This window comes from Aspergillus luchuensis, chromosome 1 (assembly GCF_016861625.1).
Source record: "Aspergillus luchuensis IFO 4308 DNA, chromosome 1, nearly complete sequence".
In the NCBI taxonomy this organism is placed as follows: domain Eukaryota; kingdom Fungi; phylum Ascomycota; class Eurotiomycetes; order Eurotiales; family Aspergillaceae; genus Aspergillus; species Aspergillus luchuensis.
The window spans coordinates 3,395,402-3,415,236 of NC_054849.1; the positions used below are offsets into that span (position 1 = coordinate 3,395,402).

At 47.0% G+C, this 19,835-nt stretch overlaps 2 protein-coding genes across 2 annotated transcripts; one reads left to right on the forward strand and one right to left on the reverse strand.

Annotated features, from left to right (window-relative positions):
- Nucleotides 1-555: 555 nt before the first annotated feature.
- On the forward strand, nt 556-2,387 carry AKAW2_11186S (Iwr1 domain-containing protein; the record flags this gene model as incomplete). Its single annotated transcript, XM_041682855.1, has 3 exons — nt 556-622; nt 755-2,107; nt 2,179-2,387. The coding sequence occupies 3 exons, from the start codon at nt 556-558 to the stop codon at nt 2,385-2,387; spliced, it is 1,629 nt and encodes a 542-aa protein (XP_041537906.1).
- Nucleotides 2,388-5,602: 3,215 nt separating this feature from the next.
- Nucleotides 5,603-6,313, reverse strand: AKAW2_11187A (uncharacterized protein; the record flags this gene model as incomplete). The annotated part of the gene is made up of 1 exon (XM_041682866.1): nt 5,603-6,313. One exon carries the CDS (start codon nt 6,311-6,313, stop codon nt 5,603-5,605), a length of 711 nt encoding a protein of 236 aa, XP_041537907.1.
- Between the last annotated feature and the right edge of the window lie 13,522 nt (nt 6,314-19,835).

A 19,835-nucleotide genomic window follows, 5' to 3' on the forward strand; every position in this document is an offset into this window, starting at 1 on the left:
TTTTGCCGTTTCTGTTCTCCAGTTGGCTACGAAGGCGGGTGAGGTCGCAGCCAGATCCTAGACCGGCTTCGGTGGGGTCTGTTGATGTCTCAGGCTGCTTATTTGCATATGTGATGCCATTCAACGGAACTAATCCCGAGCATAGAGCTCCCCTGTTGCATTTTGATTACGACAAGGGTTTATATAGCGGCGGAGGTAATTGATCCAGGATGATAATAGTGGATCCGCCAGCAAGGAACATAAGAAAGACGAGAAGAAGAGTGCTCAGTGCATAAGAAATGACAGACATGTGGTCACAATATCAAAATACTCCCAATAGAACTGTAGTACTAAATTGTACGGAGTAGCAGCTACCGCATTGGGTAATGCGTCAACACTGCTATCACGTGAGCATATACCCGCTTGGTCGCGCTAGGCCGGATGAAGATGTACCATGGAACCAAACGAAGCCGCTGCGATCACCATCATTTCATTTCACCACCACCTCGAGGTCCTGCATCACCACCGTTCTTTGACGACACGGTAAAGGCCGCTTCACACCTCTATTGAAGCACAATGTCTTTGCCTCCAGAACAAATTAATATCAAGCGTCGCAGAGAAGAGGAGCCGGTCGAGACTTTATGTAAGACTCCTTGATTCGTTGCATGAGCGGCCCTTCTTTTAGTGACAAGGCCCCTCAACTGCAGAATATCACTAGCAGTTCCCGTCTGCTTTTGATCATTTACCAAGTTGCCAACGCTAATGCAATTTCCAGACATTCAGTCAGAGCTGCATCAGACTAAGCGTCGATTCACGGACTTTGTCTTCCAAAGAGTTCAGATCAGTGGCAATAGCCATGAAGACAGCTCGTCTAGCCCCTCTTCTTTCTCAGCAGCGCGGAGAAAACTGCTTACTCCGCGGTCGGTGAGCAACACCGTCTATCCAACTACTGGGGGCGTGACCAACCGCGTCGCTGGTGCAGGAGCAACTGTCCCCTTGGTAAGAGCCACGTCTCCTGGGGCAGAGTTCCGCGAGGAACGTCGCCTGGCGAACGCTCGGAAAGAAAATGAGGAGAAGTTGAGAAAAGCCTTGCTTTCAACGCCTACAGAAAGCCAGCCGGGGACCCCATCTGCTGTTCCAGCTTCTAGTGGAACCGATGCCGCTAGAAAGGTAGCTTCATCTGCATCCAGTGAGAGAGGAAGCCTGGCTTCCTCGCCGGGACGGACGCAATCTCTACGCCGGTTCCAGATATCTAGATCCACTACGCCAATGAACCCGCTCCGTAGCACAGGCGGTGGTGTCCAGAAACGCAAAGATGGCGCGGTCGCGGTGCTAGTAGAGAAACTGAGGCGCACGCCGCATTCGAGACAGGCGTCGATGGTTGCTGATGCTGCTGCTCAGGTGGATGAACAGGCAAGCATGACGGTTGCGGGCGCTCTGGCCTCCGAGCCCGAACGGCCGAGGAAGCGGCCGGTGGTGAACCAAGCGGAGAAGAAATGGAGAGAGGAGCGTAAGAGCGCGATCTCGGCTGCTAAGCAGCATATCTCACAGGTGCTGGACAGGGAGGCTGAGGCGGCCCATCAGAGTAATTGGGAGAATGAGTCGGAACGATTGGCAAGGGAACTGGAGAAAGTGGCTCTGGAGCTGGACTCAGAAATGGATGTGACGGCCACCGAAACAGACTACACGCAGCAATCGGGGTCGCAGTTTTCGAGACCGTCTCGGCCTCATTCGGTGATGCCCAAGCCTCCGTTGAAATACCAACCGCGCACGCCCAATAAGCATCGTGCGGGAGCCTCGGACGCACAAGTGATGCAAGGGCCAGTCGAGAAAGTTGAAGAGGCGGCGAACACTCTGCCCGCGGGGCCTGAAGAGGACGAGAGCGACGAGGAGTACGTCTACGACACGTACATACGGAAGCCACTCCCAGACACTGGACTGCTTACGGACCCATTAGTTGGTTTGGATGCGGACCAAGAGGCTTGGTTGCGGCAGCATGGCATTGATGCGAATCGCCAAGACATTGGAGTTATCGTCATCACGCAGGAGGATGAGGAGTACTGGGAGAACTTTGTCGAAGACGATGAGGACGAGGAACGGTGGGATAGCGAGGATGCAGACTCGAACGGTAAGCAGTCGATCGCAATTTTGGCAGGATCTTCTGCAGACAAGGCTAACACCACGGGCGATCCCGGGCAGCTGAAAATAATCCCGCAAATGACTATCCAGATGAGGAATTGTCGTGGGATGATGAAGAGGATGATCCAACGGCTATCTACAACAAATACCGGACGTACGCTCGGTCTGATGACGAGGAGTTCGACTTTGACGACTCAGCCAGTGAGGGGCGCCATCGTAGTGGATTCGGGTTTCGGTCGCACGTGGATTCAGACGACGAGAGCTGGTGATCGGAGGGATTACGGTGACACACACACACACAGAGGGCGACACGCACAAGCCATCAATCAGGAAGCAAGTGAGCAGGGAATGGGGGCATGGCTGACCGAACAACGAGGCAGCGAGACTAGCTCGGGTGGCTGCGTCTGCAGAACTCACGCCTTGTTTGGGTTGAGAAATTCATCGTATGTATGATACTTTTAAGGCCATGTTTATTGCTGGCAATCGACGAGGACGACGAGCTCCTCGATGAGGCTGGGCTCGAATCGACTTGACTGACCTCTTTTGCCGTCCTTGAAGTCATCGACGTAGGGCCCTGATTCACCGCAAGATCAGCAGCCGTCATGCCTCTGCAGAAATAATCTGCATCCGCATCGCTGCTGCAGGATGAGCTGGGCCGCGACGACAGGACTAGGCCGTAAGCCAAGTCGACCGATGTCTCCGGCCAGTAAGGACCGTTTCAGAATTGCAGTGGTGTATTCTTCCTTCCTTCTTTCCTTTCCCTTTCCTTCCCTTCCTCCGGGGAGAAAAATGATCGATCCTTCAGCATCTCGGTTTCCCTTTTTTCCCCTCCCATTCCCAACGCAGTAAGAACCACGAGAGCAGCAGATTAAGCTGATCTCACCACCACCACCACCACCCCTCCTCCTTCAGTTTTACTACTTCTAACCCCCCACGACCCTTAACACACAGACTCCAAAATAAGACTCTAACGGACCGAAGTAATGCGGGGTCCAAATCCTTCAAACAATGCTCAAGCCGATATCATTCGCCCTGTCATCTGATAATACGATAGATTAGAACCTTCTAACTTTTCTCTGAACAATCGTATTATACGGGAGTACTAGTCATGCTCATCTTTCGGGATTGAAACTAGAAGCGAAGAAGAACTGAAGAAAAATAAATTGAAATAATTAATAATATCACGAAAAGACTAAAATAAGAAAAAAAAAGAAACGTTGAAAAACTTAGTAAGACATACATGCACAACCAAAACAAGCCAACCACTCATCCACGCCCAACACCTCCATCTTGTCCAACCCACCTGATCGATCCCTCTTTTCTCTCCCTCCTTCATACAGCTGTACGTAAGTAAGTAAGTATATACGTATGATGTATTGTATGTACTATTCTACATGCCGAGAATTCCATCCATGGCCTGTGCATCCACATCATGCAGTAAGTAATCCTCATTTATCTGCAACAAAATCCTTCCATCCACCCACCCCATCCATCCGCCTAAATGAATAACCATTTGTAGGTTTTAGGTTAAGTTAGGTCAGACCAGGGTCAGGTTACACCTCTCTTTTCCATTTCCTATTCCTATTTTTCTTTCCTGCGTTTTGCTTTTGGGTTTGACTTTCATGTACGTTCGGGATCTGAAAAATAATCCTTCGATCAGCATGAATTTGGTCTGCAGACTAGACTAGAATTTTCTTTTCCCACGCGTCTCTTTTTTGTCTGCTTGGGTCTACCTGTCATGTCTCGGATTGTAAGAAAATACTTATTCTGGGTTGGTGAGGTGAGGGGGATCGGCGATTGGTTGGTTCCATTTCTTTCTTTCTTTGGATTCTTCTCTCTCGTATTGTCTAGCTTTGGGGGGGAGGTGTGTGTATGTATACTATGCTTGGAGTATTAGTATTACAGTGTATAATATCGAGTACAGATAGGAAGAATTGGACTTGGCTGGTCAGTACGTGGGATATGTACACATAGAATCCTATAAGCTAAGCTAAGCATTAAGTATACATTTTCATGAGATAAACATGTGAATGCTATCTAGCTATCATCCCAGTTCTGTCAACCCCATATAAGATCAACCATATATAAGCGAGGATAGTCCCTATAGTGAAACCCCCACTATGTGGCTATGGTGAGGAGATCAAAGCTCCTCTACTATACTAGACTATAGATTGGGTAGCGTGTGCTAGTTATACTATTGTTGTAGTGCATATAATACTATAATACTCTTGGATATTAATTCCACATGGTACTTGTTTGTCTATAACTCGCATACGTAGGTAGAGGGTAAAGTATTCCTACCACAATGGCTTAATGCGCTTTTTGAAGATAATCTCAACTACTAACTACCATTTCACTTGTACGTCTGATAGATTGTCAAGTGCCCAGCCAGGTACAGAGGAAATAATAAGTAGATAAGTCAGATAGACACTCGGTCAGTCTACCACTTGTGTATTATTCCGTCTCCCAATCTCACTGATATATTCATCAAGGTATACTCAGGTATAACACTATACTTATTTCGCTACACTGATAGTCAGCATTTGAAGTCAATACTTCAAAGCAGATATCTATAACCCACGTCTCACCCATAAAAAGCATCTCTCAGGCAAAAGTAGATATACGGTTCTACTTTTGAGTATAGAAGATGGTCTAAACCACTGTCATTCCATTTGGACATGGCGTATGGAGTTGACTTACACTACAACTAAATCTTCTAGTTGCAAGCATACTTCACTATCTGTAACCACCATACACACTATACATAAAATACCGTATCTAACACACTCACACCCGTATCCATACGTACCATTCACTACCTCTCGGCCATCGGACATAAGTGCCAAAAGAGTCTATGACAACAGAGTGGGCAGGCTTCCTTACAATATGGCCTGATTCGCGGCTGGGAATTCCCATGGTGTAATTATTCGCGCATTCATTCATGCGTTCCTCTACGCTTGTTCCGTACTACAAAGATGGATAGAAAGAATAATTTGGTTATATTGATGATTGTCCATAGTCCCAGTAGCTGTTATTTCCGTAGCCAACCCTTTCAAAGGTGTTAAAAAACAAAAAAGTGATGAGAACCAACCCACCCTTAGCCATGTGTGTAAAATGCATGTATGCAAGCAAAGATCAGATAGCCTCCCAAGTAGTAGTAGTAGTAATAGTAACATAACATGCTGATTTGTGCCGACGTAAAGAGCGAAATGAAATTTGACAAAAGAAATAAAGAGAAATGAGGATAGAAAGAGGATAGGATAGAAGAAGAGGGGAAATCGAGGAATTAAACAGAGAGGTATCTTCGGACGGCCGTGAGTTGTATCAGAGAATTTCCAGACAAAATAATAGAAAAATAAAAACAATTTTCAAAGACATCAAAATTGTCGAGTCGGATGGTCATTAGGAAAGAGTGAGGAAGTGGAGGTGTGTGAAGGAGGGTCTTTTTTTCCCCTCTTCTTTTCTTTTTTTTTTATTTTCTCCTTCACCTGGGTATGCGTCTTCTGAGAACTTCCTCTTTCGACTCACGCATCCATGGATACCATATCCCCACCCAGTCAACCACACCGAATCGCGGGGCCCCCGATTCAGCGGCAAGACCCGCTCCCTCGCGAAGAAAGTCACCGTCACGGAGACGCCGTTGCTCTCGCAAGGTCGGGCACTTCTTTTCTTTGATGAAGCGATAGAATTTGCATTGGATACCCTGGAAGCCCCGGCGCTGCCGGCTAGGGAATTGTTGGTTGAAGCTTTCACGTACTTCTTTCCACTCTTGGCAGAGATCCACGCGGTGGTACCAGATGAAGTACATTTCCTCTTCCTCGTACTTCGGTCGAGGAGGTCGACGTCGCTCCGGAGCATTGCTGGAGCTGCTGGAAACCGAGTCATATCGCTCTCGCGAGTATGCGCCGGGCGATGACTCGGCCGATCGAGGTCGATACGGAAGAAATGCTGCGTCCTGGGATGATGCAGAGCTCTCCGCGTAGGGGTGATGGCCATCTGAATAGGGTGAATAAAAGTATTGGTTGGGACTGGGAGGATATAGAGGCGACAGTTGTGGTCCTGGGTGGCTGTAATGCATCCGAGAGCTCGTACTTTCTCTCTCTGATGATGGATTCAATAGAGAATCAATGGCCATGCGGCTTTGACGAGAAGCCGGCATGTAGTTTGCCTGTGGCCGCTCGTGAAGAGTCTCCATGGTAAATGTGTAATAACAGCGATAATAATAATAGACGCTTTAGTGGGGTGTTGCTTTTTTTCTCCTTGGGAAGAGAAGATGGTGTTCCAGTGGTAAGAGGGTGGAGGAAGTAGTGCGGAGACAAAAATAGTTGTTCCAGTGAAGGGAAGGAACAACCGCCAGAGGAGACCAAGTATATTTGACGAAGATGCAAGTAACGATGACTTCTCGCCCACTGTGAATATGTTGGACTAACCAGAGGAGGCCAGCACCAAAGGGGGTGGGTGGGGAGGAGTTTAAAAGAAATAAGAAATTTGGAAAATAGTAAGAGATTAAGAAGAAAAAAGGGAAGGAGTAAAAAATTAAAAAAAAAAAAAAAAAAAAAAAAAAAAAAAAAAATCAAGAAATGTGACAGATGTTGGGTGTGTCTCTTTCAGCAAAGGCCGAAGGCGCTTCTACACAGTTGCACTACCTTACAACTGGTGTGTGCCTTGGTGAAAGAGAAAGGGAGCAAGAGGAGGAGGGAAAAAAACAAAAATTCTTGGGAGAGCCAGAGGAAGTGACGTGGATAGGGTAGAAGGAGGAATGAGAAGCTTTGTTGAACCGATTAATTTCCCAGGACAAGCCAGTCCTTAAAGCATCGCCAACGCCGCACGAGACTCCCGGTTGGACTTTTAGTGAGGGCAATGGTGGCCAAGGGTCCCTGTTAGTTCTTCTTAACCCATGCAGCGTACCAAACCTCTGGGACTGCCTGGCCTGTAATAGAGGCCGAAGTGACTGCGCCCCCTGTCCGGTCGTGGGGAGAGTCACTCCTACGGCGGGTACACGACGGTGACCGGCGTGATGTGTAGCGCCTGCGCCAGCAGGGAGCTGCGAGGGTAGTATATTGGTTGGAAAAGAGGAGAAAGCCTTGTAGGAGGGGAGGGCTGTTCGTCCACTGGTGGCAGTGGTAGTAGTAGTCTCCTGTTGTTGTTGCTGGGGTTTATTCTCGCGTCTGTTCCTTCAACCCTAGTCCATCTGCAAGCATGTCCTCACTCGCGGTGGCTGTAGAATAGTATACCGGTATTTATTTCGGCCGGTGATCCAGATAAACAAAATAGATAGCAGTGAATAGTAATAAGATAGGAACCAAGATAGAAAAGATTCAAATAACAATAGCAGTAACCAGGCCTTATATGCAAGGATATAGTATCGTCTGGAAACCCGTCAAGCACCAGAAGGATTCGCCACTTATTTTCAACGCCAGATGGATCCTCAGCATTCAGAATGATGAACTGCAGGAGAGGATGAGCGAGGATAATAAGAAAACGACTGGATGAAAGAATGGCATCCGATGGATTGGATGGTTCAACAAGTGGAGATCGCGACAGGGTCACGTTGGCAGACCGACGACGTGCAGGGCCAGACTGGACGCTTGAGGGAGGTTAGTTTAGAGAGGGTCACCGTTGGATCGGGTAATTAATCGGGGCTTGCTGTAATTTATGATCTGGTTCGGATTTTCCTATGATTTTCCTTGTTTTTATTCGGGCTTCTTATTTCCTTTTTTCTTGTTTTTATTTTAATTTTCATCCCTTTCTTAAATTCTCTGGTTTTATTTTTATCTACTTCTTTTCCTGATGTAGTTTTCATTCCTAGTTTATTTCGAATCTGGGTTCCAACTCCACTCTCTTTCTCCTTCGTCTTTTTCTTTACCCCTCAGAATTCCGGCTTGGCCAGTTCGTGCACTGTGCAGATTAGATATTAGAAAAGTCAATGTGGAATGAGGCCGTAATGAAGAATCCACAATCAAGCGAAAGCGTAAATCAAAGTTTTTTTTCTTCTCTAAAAAGAAAAAAAAAGTGTGACGAAGGGAAAAGTGACGGAAGGAAGGAAGGGCCAAGGGAACAGGAATCGATCCTGATAAAACTGCCTAAAAAAAAAAAAAACACCCCCAAGATTAGGTTCTCGAAGAACAAAGACGAAGAACGAGGAGTAAGAGTGAGTAGCATAGTAACTGCTTATTCAAATCACCCAGTGAGTTAACGTTGATAGTAATATAATGGGGATGAATAATAAGGATAATCAAAACCAAACTCATAATAATGATATGATGATAATGATCGGTTGGGGTCCGGGCCAAATTGACGACAAGCTTAATGGGTCCGGGTCATTCAAATCGTCGACCCAGCTAACTAACTACACTACTGACACTACATCGCACAAGTTATCATTGTACTTACCTTAACCCTATTTAGTCATTTGGCAACTGGCACGGATATGAAGAAGATGATGATGATAATCACGATGACACCATCCTCAACTTGCCAACCAACAACGCGCCCTGCCCTCTCTTGTCTCTTCTTTTTATTTTCTTACCTCTGGGCGGAGGATTGGCCACGCGGGGAGTGAGGGGGAGCAGGCCTTCGAAAAGAGCCATCTGCATGAGCGTCATGTACACAATCAGTCAAATCCCTCCCACACACACACTACTACTACCCCCCATGTCAATTCTCCTCATCGGCCCCCAAATCTTTCTGCACTATCCCCATTCATTCACCCATTCCTTTGCCCCAGTACCATGGGCTCGTTACTCTGCTTTCTTCTGGCACATGCAGTTTCTAGTTCCAACGCGCAGGTCTCGGTATGGTTGGGACACACCCTCACACTCACACACACGCTCCAGCCTATCAGCATAATTACAAATTCCGGAAGGATGGCCGCGGACTAAGGAGCAATAATAAAATTTAGAATAATAATAATATAATAATAATAAACAATAGCCATACGATAATAATAAAATTTAACACCGAGCAATCAGAAAACCGAACACAAAATAAAAAAATAAAAATAAAAAGCGTTCTGGAAAAATGTGGTACGTATGTATCATAAGGCGAAAGAGCCAGTCAGCCTTTTTAAACTGAGTATGTATTAGTCCCCACGTTTGAGTGAATAAGTTACCTTACCTGCCATTATTCAGGCTCTTGGCTTACTATAGAATGACAGACTGACAGGCTGACTGAAAGTGATCTCAGCCAACCGCAAATTAGTTACTGCTTTTGTCAAAGATGTACATAAAAGTGGGTTGAGTGAGAGAGCGATCAAGTATGCCCTTTACCTAAAACTCTCTAGATAGATAATCACCTACTGATCGATTGACCTGACTTGCTTGCTGAAGAATGTGTCAAACCGTGTTATGCGTAACAAAGTTACGCCAGCAAGGGCTTTTTCTCGTATTTATATTCCCCACCATTTGCATTCCGCAGCAGCTACTTTTACAACTACGTACTTAGCTAATAAACTACTAAGGAAGGAAAATGTTAATGCGGTCGTAATTTATGACTCGTTTTTGCCTTCTCTTTGGTTCGAACCCACCTGGAAATATTTGACGCACGATCTGCCCGCGGCGAGGAGCTTAAGAGACAACATACCTTTCCTTCCTTCCTTCCATCCTTTCCTCCTAAGAGTCTATCTATTAGCAATAAGATATTTAGGAACTTGGTTTGATCTAACTGGACACCTTCTAAAAAACATACGTAGTAACCAAAAACCGAAACCCCGAAAGAAGACTTAATCAGAAATGAAAATAAGTTCCTCGAAAAAGAAGAACGCCGTCATTCGGCCGTAATACATCACACATACTCAAATAAATAACTTACGCCGCCCACAACATGCAGCCCTGCCATTGCATGAGAAAAGGCCAAGACGTAAAAATAAAAAAAGTCATTTCAGTTCCCCAAACCTGATAGGTCGTTCCAAGGCTGCAAGACGGGTCGACCGAAACGAAGCATTGCAGGGTTCATTATTTTTCTTTGCAATTTCCAAGCCTTCTCAGATTGATTTTCGGCCGCTGGCGGGAAAACATCAGACGACACAACATCCACTCAACTACCCATAGCTGGCTGGGGGGGCAGAGAGACCGGGAGAGAGGGGGGTGGGTTTGTGTGGCCCGGAGCTAGTTTCGTTTTGTGTGCTGTGCTTGCTGCTGCTGCTGTACTCCACAAGCAATCTTCATCTTGTACTTATCTACATTGGGATTGGGGATGGGGGTGTGTGTGTGGAGCCGTGGGAGGCTAGTTAGTTAGGTTAGTTAGCTTAGGATTGTGTCCGCGGTGGGTAGTCCACTGTTCGCTCCGAGCCTCTCTTTCTCTCTTACTTTCTCTGTTTTGAGTATGACTCCAGTCTCTTTTCTTACCCTCCTAGTATAGATAGAGAGATAGTATCTACTTAGACTAAATTAAATTACCTTACTACTATCTCTGGAGAGCATGTTCGAGACCCATACGTCGCTCGCTCGCTCTCTGAAAGATGTCAATAGCGATTGAATCATTTGGAATGAATCCGGTTGTGTTCGGGTTACTTTACTTACTAGTTTCGTTTTATTTTTTTTTCCCCTACTATCTATCTATCTACGAAGTTATCTGTCAGTAATGGATGATTAATTCGAATGGCTAGCCTAATCTAATCACTCGAGCATGGTCGCCGACCTTACTTTTTTTCTTTTCTTTTTTTTTTTATTTACTTGGAGAAATAAATAATGATACAGAAAAAGGGGGGGTTGTGTAGTATGGTAGTGGTGTAGGTTATGGAAAAGAAACGAACGAACGCAACGGGATTATACGGGAGTCACGCAAGACTAAAAATGTGACTGACTTGACTGACTGACTTTACTTGACTTGTCGGTGGGAAGATCCTTAGTTAGCAGGAAGCAAGGTCAATCTTTTCTCTCTACTACTGATATTCTTATTTTTGATTTGTTTATTATTATTATTGTTATTATTTTTTTTCGGGGACGCTAGTTGGCATATGGAACAATCCTTCATTCGATTTCTACACCTCACCTCGCAAAGTAAACGGAAATGGAAAAAGTAATGAAACCCGAGAAGAAAAAACAAAAAATAAGCAGAAGAATAGGAAAAGGAAATATGGATGGGTAAAAGGATCACTGCAGGATCTGTGCAAGACCATCATCATCCATCAGCAGGTGAGGAGTTGGAGAAGAAAAAACGGAATGAGCAGTCAGTGAATGAGAGGAAGAAGAAGAAGGGGGGGGTGGGAGAAGGGGAAGCCAGAGCCAGCCTGAGGGAGGGCAAGGAGGGAGGGGGGGAAAAGGAAGCCGGCGAAGCAAGCCAACAGAAAGGCCATAATGGGCCGCGTCTATTGGGCGCGGAATAGAGTCAGCAACCCAACCTGCAGTGGCTTTGCTAGCGTACCGTTGTGTCGGGACGGGTTTACGAATAGGATCGAGGCTCTAACGCTGTCTGGCTCTTATGGTCTCAGATTGCGCAGGGCCATTGCTGAAGGACAGGCGACCTGACAGCCAAGCGGGAGACACGATGTGTGTGGGTCCGAGCCTTAGTACCGGGGGGAAAAAAAGGGAGGGGGTGGAAATTGGAATGGGAGAAATTTCAAAAAATTTGAAAATAATATAATATTAATAAAAAAGTAAGTAAAAATAAATGAGTAAATGGACACACAGAGAACAAATACTGGAATAGGGAAAAGTACACAAAGAGCCTAACTAACTACTACTTACTTAGTATGGACTAAAGATGAGGGCCATGGGATGGATGGCCCCAACCTAGCTTAAGGGATTAGCCATGACTGACTGACTGACTGACTGACTGCGTGAGGCCACCACCACCACAACCATCATCATCACCCTCGATTCCTTTAATTTTCTATTTTTCCTTCAATCTAATTGCTCGGTCGGCCGTTTTCAATAATAATTCCATTCTTAATACTAAGTTTTAGAGGAGATGATGGTCCACTTTGAAGAAGTAAACCACGGGTCACCAAACTAGGTAATCGAGGTACTTACCTTTTCGTGATTATTTGCCGTTCCTGTCGACGATAAAATCATCCCGAACAGAACCGCGCGGTCCAGATAACAATCTGCAGACCTTTGCCAACACATCCTCTGCAGCCGTGAGACGATCGCCTGCCCCCTCCTTATTCGACACTTGAATTTCCAGATGATCTCATCTGTCGGTTACGACGTAGTACTTTGCGCGACGATTTGAATGTATGTAATGAATCCCCAAAAGACAGGGTATGTAGCCTGTTTTTTTTCTTTCCTTTCTCATTTGCCTTTTTATTTTAATTTTTTCCCTATCCCACCCACTTCTTGATCGGTACGTAGTAGCATCTCCATCCTCGATTTGCGACTGGCGACACGGCACAACTATGGGGTATTGTATAAAACCCAGCAGGCCAAAATAGATTAAAGACCCTGCCATATAAGCTGAGACCTAAGTTGCTTAGCCTACTTCGGTAATGATTACATTGATTTTTTCTTATTCTTCCAGAAGAAAAGGTCAGCAGCCGTCCACGTTGACAGCATCATTACCACAACCTATTATAACCCCTTCGGTTGGCATTCAGTAATAGTTAATAATAAGTGTTCATTATTTCAACCTCTCGGCGAAGAAGGAGGGGCGGGCTGAAGATCCGTGAAGGATTACCATCATTTGGCAACTAAACGAGGGGACGAATCATAACAGGGCCTGTTGCCTCCTTGGCGACCGAACTGCGATCTCACTCCGAAGCAAGTACCGCTGAAGGAACGATCTGGAGTAAATTCGTCAGCCTCCTTCAGGCCGGGCCTGACTGACATCCTCAAACCCACTAGTTGCCGCGGATTTGAATCCGCCACTGTCAAAAGACTAGCCGACCCATTTATTGTCTTGGGAGGATCCATCCTGGGTTGAGCACGGTGGTATGTTTGGGGGCGCCTTTTTTCTGTTTTAAGTCTGAGGAAGTTTTAGTAGCAAAGCACAAGACAAGTACGTAGCCTAGTCGAAGAAGACGCGGCGGGGCCCGGGGATGACGATCCGGGACGGACGAGTCTGGAGCGAGAGAGAATTGAGAATTGATTGAGAGACAACGGGGAAGCCCGATTTGGAAGGACTCTCTTTCTCTCTGTGAGAGTGAGAGAGAGGGACCCGGTCGGTAAGGTAATTAGCTTACGAGGGATCATCCTTGAAAAGTAGGGGAAAAGAGGAGAAAAGAAAAGAAACAAAAACAAAAACAAAACTAAAAAGTAACAAAAGGTCAAAAGGAATAGGCAATGTTGACAGATCTGTTTTCTATGACTCAAAGAAGCTGGCTGGCTGGAGTTCTCAGGTAGTAGATCTGATATCAGTATTATCAAAGTCATGCATATATCAGACATGTCGCACATGATGGCTGTAAGGACGGCCGATGAAATCACCCTTCAAGGTGTCGGCTGCCCTCCATCGACCGTGCCTGACACCCACCCACAGGAGAAGGGTTGTTCTAGGCAAAGTGGGCCGTGGCCACAGCAGCAGCAAGAAGCAGCAGAAGCAGGAGCAGCACTGCACAAACAAAGCAAATCTTGAACCCCCCACACTCAGCCGAGAAGTTCCCACATCCTCAACCTGAAAAAGGACCCATGATGGCCAGGGAAAAAGAAGGAGTGACAACCGATAATTGTGTCACTATCTCCACAACTCCGTTTGGCGCCGATCGGTCCCGAACTCATCCTAATTAACTAGCGTAGACGAGCACACAAATCACGGGATGGGCTTCTTGCTAATTCACTCCAATTCTCGTATCTCTCGCTTTTGAATTCCGGTGTGTGTGTCTGGGCTATTATGGTGAAGAGACTGAATGGGTGTTCTGTTCATCGTATTTCGTATAAGAAATTGATATAGAGTGCTAGTTCAGTAGTAAAAGATGGTGGTGTAGTAGCCGTTATCCTTCACTTATCTTTTCTGCTAGTCGAGTCAATCAGCAGCACGCGCCCCCAAACCTTTCTAGCCTTTTCTCCAATCTTCTTTCTCCCTATGCTTTCCCTTTCCTTCAGCTCCTCTCGAGTCCATTAGCTTGGCATCGCAGGGAAAAGCCAAGACGATTACAGTTTCATTAAGTGGACCATTCGAAAACGGCAAGGTTCCATCGACAGCTTATCAGCTAGCTGTATCGAAATTCAAGTGCAAAACACCATACTAAATAAAGGGCGGAGGCAGCCTCGGCCATGACTTACTGTACGAGGCAACAAAAAAAAAGATTACCCAAAATCGGATGGCCACTTTTCTTCTTCCTTCTCTTCTTCTGCTCCATATGACAAGGGGACTTGTATGGTGCCAGTTAGTAGTATTATTAGGGCCTGGACATCGTTAGTTCCAGGTTTCAACTGATGCAATGCTACACGGCGTATTGGAGCCGAACGAAGATTGGCTGAGGGTCAGAATTGCGGCACAGTCAATCTGCGCAAGCTCCAAACCCAACTCAGGCGCGTAGCATATCCTCTTGGCTTTACCCCATGCAAGTTGTTCGAGCATATGACTCTGGCAAGTGAGCTAACTAGTCCATCACCCGCTTAATGATCTGGATGATATGCGTACGCGCATGCGCGCTCAGGCAGAAAGCGAGGGGAAGGTTCCGAGGAAATAACAACCATTTTCTCCGTCTGCAATATGATGGGCAGACCGCCAGAAAGTCTAAGACTCGAAAATCAAAAAGAAAAAAAGAAAAAAGAAAAAAGAAAAGGCGGATGATCATCCGTCTGTCAGCGCCCGTTGTAGATCCTATCCCGGAGTGTCACAAATTCCTTCGTCCCCAGCTCTCTGCTCCGTACAAGAGAGACAGGAGAACTAACTAACCCTGACTTGAGTGGAGGGGGTATTCCGGGGCATAGTCTACATTGAGGACAAGCTGGCCACTGCTTGCTCTACGGCAGCTAGCAAGTAGCAACAAAAGGTCGCACTTGCTGCAACGATGAGTGATTCCAGACAAGGTACTAGCTAGACGACAACAATAACTTCAACTACTAGCTCTCTTGCTGCCACGTCCCCCGACGGGCGACCCTCACCTGTTCTGCCTTAGTTCCCACCATCTTCTCATCCGACGCGTAGCCGCAGCTGTGTTCGGTCACGTGAGGGTTCATCGCCGGGGAAGTCAGGCAAGACAACCTATGACGAAGGGCCATTTTAATTAATGGCGGAGCTCGGCAGGTCAGTAGTTGGCTCGTTCCAGCATGTCGCAATCCTCGGTGGTGGAGACCAAGGCGAAGAGAACAAAGAAAGTGGGCGGCAGGGATCAGTTCCATTCCAGCAATCGACGTCGAGCACGCCAGGACACTGACTCGTAAGAAATTACACGACCGGGCGAAGGGGTGGATATTTCAGCCCATCCCATGTGTCTGGGACTGGGTTGGAATGGGCTGTGTAACTAATCGAATCCGGGATAACTTGTCTATAATCACATTCTTATTGAAGGTTATGCATCAGATGCAATGCAGTGACCATCTCCCTCGAGCGGTCAGGCAACTGTAGCACAGCGTTGCAGTTGCAGCGCCCATAGGGTGTTGGAGGTCGAGGTCTCAACAGGAATGGAAGGATTGATTAGGATCGTTGGCTAGAAATGACCTAGAAGTCAGAACGTTGCGGCTCAAGTTTGCAGCGCTGTCTAGGAGACCGATGGCATTTTCTGCCAGCGCCAGCTTTGGGCGCAAGAAGTGAGGCACAGCCGCGGCGCCTAGAGGCTGGTGTCTTAGTAGCAGCGCTACTACTAGCATCCTCAGGATTAGGCTAACGCCTGGGGGTCCTGCGGTACTCCGTACTACGAAGTCCAACCGACCATCCTGCGTAATAATCCAAACGTAGTGAGGCTGTCACTTGGTAGGTGAAACCAAATCGACCCCACTGGCACCTGCGGCGATAATATCCTGTTATACTAGTCAACCTGCAAGCGAGGTTAAGTGTGACTTATTGCTGGTCAGGGAGGTATGCAAAAGACCAGCCTAGCCAGCACACACGTATGAAGTAATACCTTCAGGGGCTATCCTAGCCATTCAACCCAGTCGTGAGTGCCCCGATTGGGAATCATTGCACGTTCTACATATCGAGTCCGGACACAGTAACTTAATGAGGGATGTTGTGATGACATTGTGTTGCCATTGTGTGACATATCGGAATATGTGCCGAGCCTCACCTGGTTTGGATCTTCCAGAAAGATCGATATGTTCCTGTATTGTGTACGACGTGGTGGCTGAAGCCACCACCCTTTTCATACCATAGTTCCGTCAAAGCCACCGGCCCGTCATCGGTCAAGGATCGCAACTCTAAGCTTGCCTCAGATTCCATTTCAGTGCGAAGATATTCACTACTTACGAGCCGAGGAGTAGTGAATCGATGCATAGTGGATATCCAGGGAAAACAGTATAAAACATACAGATTCGTACTTACCGGAACGGACGGGAAGATCCCGACGGGTTTAGTTACAGAGCTTTTTGGTCACTAGCAACTTCCCCTCACCCCTTGACAAGGTAGTTGCAGTAGTAACCCATCCTTTCTGCCTCGCACAACAGCAAAAATGTCGCTGTCAAGGTCGTCAAGGCTCAACGGTGATGCGGCGTTGCACATGATGTTGCTTTCTTCCAATGGGCCAATGCATGGAACCATGACGGTGGCTTAGTTATGCTGCCTGGGGAGGGTCGACGGACAATGGCTTAGACGGCCAGGCAGTCTATTCCTGCAGCCTCGTGTATCTCCTCTTCGCTGAGGACCACTCATAATGCTGAGCACCAACCTGACTATTGATGGTCATATTGACCGTGACACTGGTTGGCGAGGATTCATCTTTGGTTTGAAGAAGCGGGGCCGCTGTTGGCATTCGACGCAGTCAGAACAGAGGATGAAAGACGGGTGTGGACTAAAAGAGGCACCACACTTGGCCAGAGCTTCCGGAGCCTAAGGAAGGGATGTCTTGATTCAGCTTGCAAACATTCCGACTGGACCATTCCTCTACTCTAGAGTCTAGAGGCTATAGTGCCCCGTTTAGCCCAGATCAGATTTGCTGCGGGCTGGATATGTCAGATGTCAATTAATTCAACAGCCTAATAAACTAACCACGAAGTGAAGCTGGAGTTGCATTTCGCACACGGAGCACTCTCCGAAGTGCTCTCGTTTAGGGATAGTGTCAACATTTAGCATCCTAAAGCTTAATCAAATGCTTTGATTGCACAAATTTTACCCGACGGAATTCCCGATCATTGGTAAACTTGACACTTTCGCCAAACCTTTTCCTTATCACCCCAGTAGAACTGCATCATGTGTAATAATAATATAAATATTAATCTGGATTTCTGGTATTCATTCCAGACAACGCCGACACTCGCCCGGAAGCGAAGTATTGTAATTAATTCTCTTTCCTGTCAGCAGATCAGTTTGGGGGAGTCTCATTATCAGCTGATGCTCCCTCTTGTCCTCTCGATAAGCAGTGACCACTGCGTTAGTAGTGATGCACAACGCCTCTCCAATCATCAACCACATCACCTGAACCTCATTAGGCTGACTACCTCACATCAGCAACCTGTTGAACAGATCATCATGCAGAATCACCATGAGCCCCGCCTCTGCCTCCATTTTTTTTTTTTTTCCCTTCCCTTCCCCCCTCCCGTCTCCATAGTCCATTCATTCCGAGACCATTAGCCTCCACCGGTCCGGATCGGGGCTGATCTAAGTAGCGACCAAAAAAGTTATCAGGCAGGCTATCCACCGAACGGCGACGCTAAGAGCCTTGGAAGGGGTTGGCACGGAGATCCGGCAGGAATATTCACGAGCACCTTTGGCAAAAGCCACGGGCATATTTGCCCATGATTATTGATTGGTGCCTATCTAAGTTCTAGAAGACACAGCTCGGTCCGGGCGACAAATCCTTCGCTGCGGCAAAGGATTGTAGTCTACTGCGCTAGATGAATTGAGGCCGACCTTCTTTCTCATTGTGCGTGGTAGGATTTGAGACCACGTTCACCACGTTTGATCGCCAGGATCTGTGGCGCGGTGTTGGGTGAGATTGTCCGCGCCACCGTCTAGATGTCCATACTTGAACTGTCCGTCAAGAGGATCCTCATCATGATTGTTTACCCTTTTGAAATTGGCGCAGTTACTGATCTTTGGTTCTGGTGGATCGACTATCTTTGAAAAAGGAGCCCCCGCCTCTTTCATTCTCTCGTATTCAGAGCTTTTTTTTTCTCTTTTGTCCACAGTAGGTAATATTCACGCACTGTGTCTCCTCTGTAAACTAAAAATTTATCCGACCATGCTCATCACTTCCTTTTTACGTTTGTTTTTCTCTCTCTTTAAAGCTCCCTATAGGGATACCCGCATTATTAAGCTCTGGGCTGCACCGGAGCCTGACTGCCAAGCCGCGGCCGGTTCAGATCCGCCTTGACGATAAGCTTCAGCTCCAGGTCCGAGGCCGCAGCCACGGCGGTGAAAATGGACACCGTCTGCCTCCATTCCTGCTGCCATTGACTTTTCGCCGCAATTACTTGGCTTATTGGTGGACTTTTGACGATGAAACTCAAACCATGCCTGTCTCTGATTGGTTGGCTTGTCTTACCCAGTTGGGAAATCTCGGTGATTAACCCTCGAAAATGCCAAACACCGAGTGGTAGATGGACATGTCGTAAGAGAGTGAGACCCTTACCTACTACTATAGGATATTTACTCGATCAAAATCGCTCATTATACGGAGCTGTGTAGGCAGATTTGATGATTCTCCGGGAAGTCTTAGACTATGTTGATTGAAGGAGTCATTCAGACTCGTTTGCCTTCAGCCTCATTCCTCTTTGAGCCCCCCCCTTCCTCTGCCCATTCCCTCAGGCACCGACGAATTTCTTACCCCTGCGCCTCCCAACACGTGGGGCCAATTGCAACGAGCGCAGTCCTCACTTTCTCCCCGTCGTCCGCTGCATAGTATACTTAGTGGCGAACGCTATGCCTAGCAGGTCAAGTGGATGGCTTAGTATAGTAGTCAGAAGCGAGTAATCCATGCGCGATGCCGATTCCCGATACGTACGGATCCCGAGTGTGGCCGCACCGTAAGGCAGACCCATTTTGTTCTGTTTCTTTTTCTTTAATTTTAATTTTTTTTTTCTCATTTTCGGTCTACTGGGGGAAAAGGATAAATTGCATGCCTCGGGACAAGACAATGAGATTGACACCTAATGTATGCGACAGGAGTGGAAGCGCGAGACAAGATGCAGGCATCTTTCATTATTGCACATTGTGTTCGGCCGGACGACATTCCTGCAACCAATCAGCTTTACTCCGAGCCAATGATTGACATCTAAAGTAACAGTCTAGACTGTCGTAGACGAGGATTTGCGGCGCAGTCGTTGTACATCTGTCCTGACGCTACGTGATGGAGTCGCTATGGAGAACGGAGACCAGCCAAGTCCTTAGAGTCCGGCGTTTAAGAAACTGAGTGGGGGTGAGGGGGCCCAGAGGAGAAGAAGGAGAAGAAAGGAAGTACTCCGTATGTAGACGGTCTTTTGGCTAGCGTTCGGAATGGCTGTCCCCCGTCAATAGCTTATGACGGGTGCTATCGACCCTTTTGCTAACTACTCCGACTTGGGACGTACTAGTGTTATTTGGTACCTACAGAGATGGTCCGCACACCGTAGATTGCTCTAACTACTATGACCAGTTAGTTAGTTAGAGTGGTAGCTTACCTACTTCTTACTAATGTGGGTAAGTCACTAAGTGAAGTAAAGAAGTATGTACGCGTATATTTGTATGTATGCATGTGCTCGACA